At 57.5% G+C, this 1,016-nt stretch overlaps 1 protein-coding gene across 1 annotated transcript in view; it reads left to right on the top strand.

Moving 5' to 3' along the window:
* LOC114818548 (DNA (cytosine-5)-methyltransferase 3B-like) overlaps positions 1-922 on the top strand; it is a gene marked incomplete at both ends in the record, with an annotated part of 1,160 nt that extends 238 nt beyond the window's left edge. The window contains 2 exons of the mRNA XM_029084827.1: positions 219-347; positions 821-922. Of these exons, the coding sequence (XP_028940660.1) occupies positions 219-347; positions 821-922 (231 nt within the window). The remainder of the gene's footprint in view (positions 1-218; positions 348-820) is intronic.
* Positions 923-1,016: the final 94 nt, after the last annotated feature.

Raw genomic sequence — 1,016 nt, 5'->3', positions numbered from 1 at the left:
CCTCTGCCGTGGCCGTGCTGGCTCCTTCCTGGGGTCAATTGGAGCCATTGCTCCTGGAAATGGTGACTTGGCTGAGCCTGGAGCCCTGCCTGGGGAGCCTGGGTGGTCAGGAAGGGCTCTGCTTTGGGCTGAGGTGGGAGCTGGCAGGGCTTAGCAGGAGATGTTCCCCGGTGCCCTGGGAGCTGCAGGGGCTGGAGGCTGGGGCCCCAGGCTTGCAGAGAACGGGGCCCTGTGGAACGGGACGGAGGAGGTGCTGTCCCTCGAGCAGTGTCCCCGCACCAAGAGGCTGAAGACCAACCCCTGCAACAACAGCAAGGAGCAGCGAGTGGAAGAGGACCAGACCCGAGGTAACTGCCACTGAGAGCTGGGGAGTGGCATGGCCTGGGCTGGGTGTGCTGAAAAGCTCTGGGAAGCCTCTCTGGGAAAGGGCTCAGCTCTTCCCGGGGGCCATGAGCTTGGTTTCCAAAGGCAAAAGCTTTTGTGGTCTTGTGTTCCTCACTTGTGCCTTACAAGGCACCAGCAAAGCCAGCGGCCAGAGATGGCACCACAAGCTGGGCTCCTTCCTGAAACTGCTCAGCTTGGAAATGATCTGTGTGTTGCTGCTTTGAGCTCCAGCTCTGATATCTCCAGCAGCAGGAGGACACGGGTTTGATGGGTTTTGCACTCACATTTCCAACACGCCCATGACCTGCCTTCTCCAGCGCTCAGCACAGCTGCAGCAGCGTTAATGCAAGAAAGAAGGCAGCTGTAAGGAGAGGGCATTTAGAGTTTCTAACATAAAGGATGATAAATCTCTCTCTTTTTTTTTTATTTTTTAAAGAGCAAATGGTTTCCGAAGTTACGAACAACAGTGGGAGTCTCGAAGGTAATCGGGTGCCTGTCTCTGATGTGGGGCTGATGCGGGTGCTTGCAAAGCGAGATGGTGGGTCCCTTTTACTGGCGCCGTGCAGAAGCGGGGGCAGCACTGTGGGTGCAGATTGCTGTGTCCCCCTTTGTGCTGAGGGGAGCGGGCTGCC

Source organism: Antrostomus carolinensis, unplaced genomic scaffold, assembly GCF_000700745.2.
Source record: "Antrostomus carolinensis isolate BGI_N321 unplaced genomic scaffold, ASM70074v2 scaffold34234, whole genome shotgun sequence".
NCBI lineage: Eukaryota > Metazoa > Chordata > Aves > Caprimulgiformes > Caprimulgidae > Antrostomus > Antrostomus carolinensis.
Note: the sequence above shows the minus strand (reverse complement) of the source record. Positions and strands in the feature narration are given on the sequence as shown.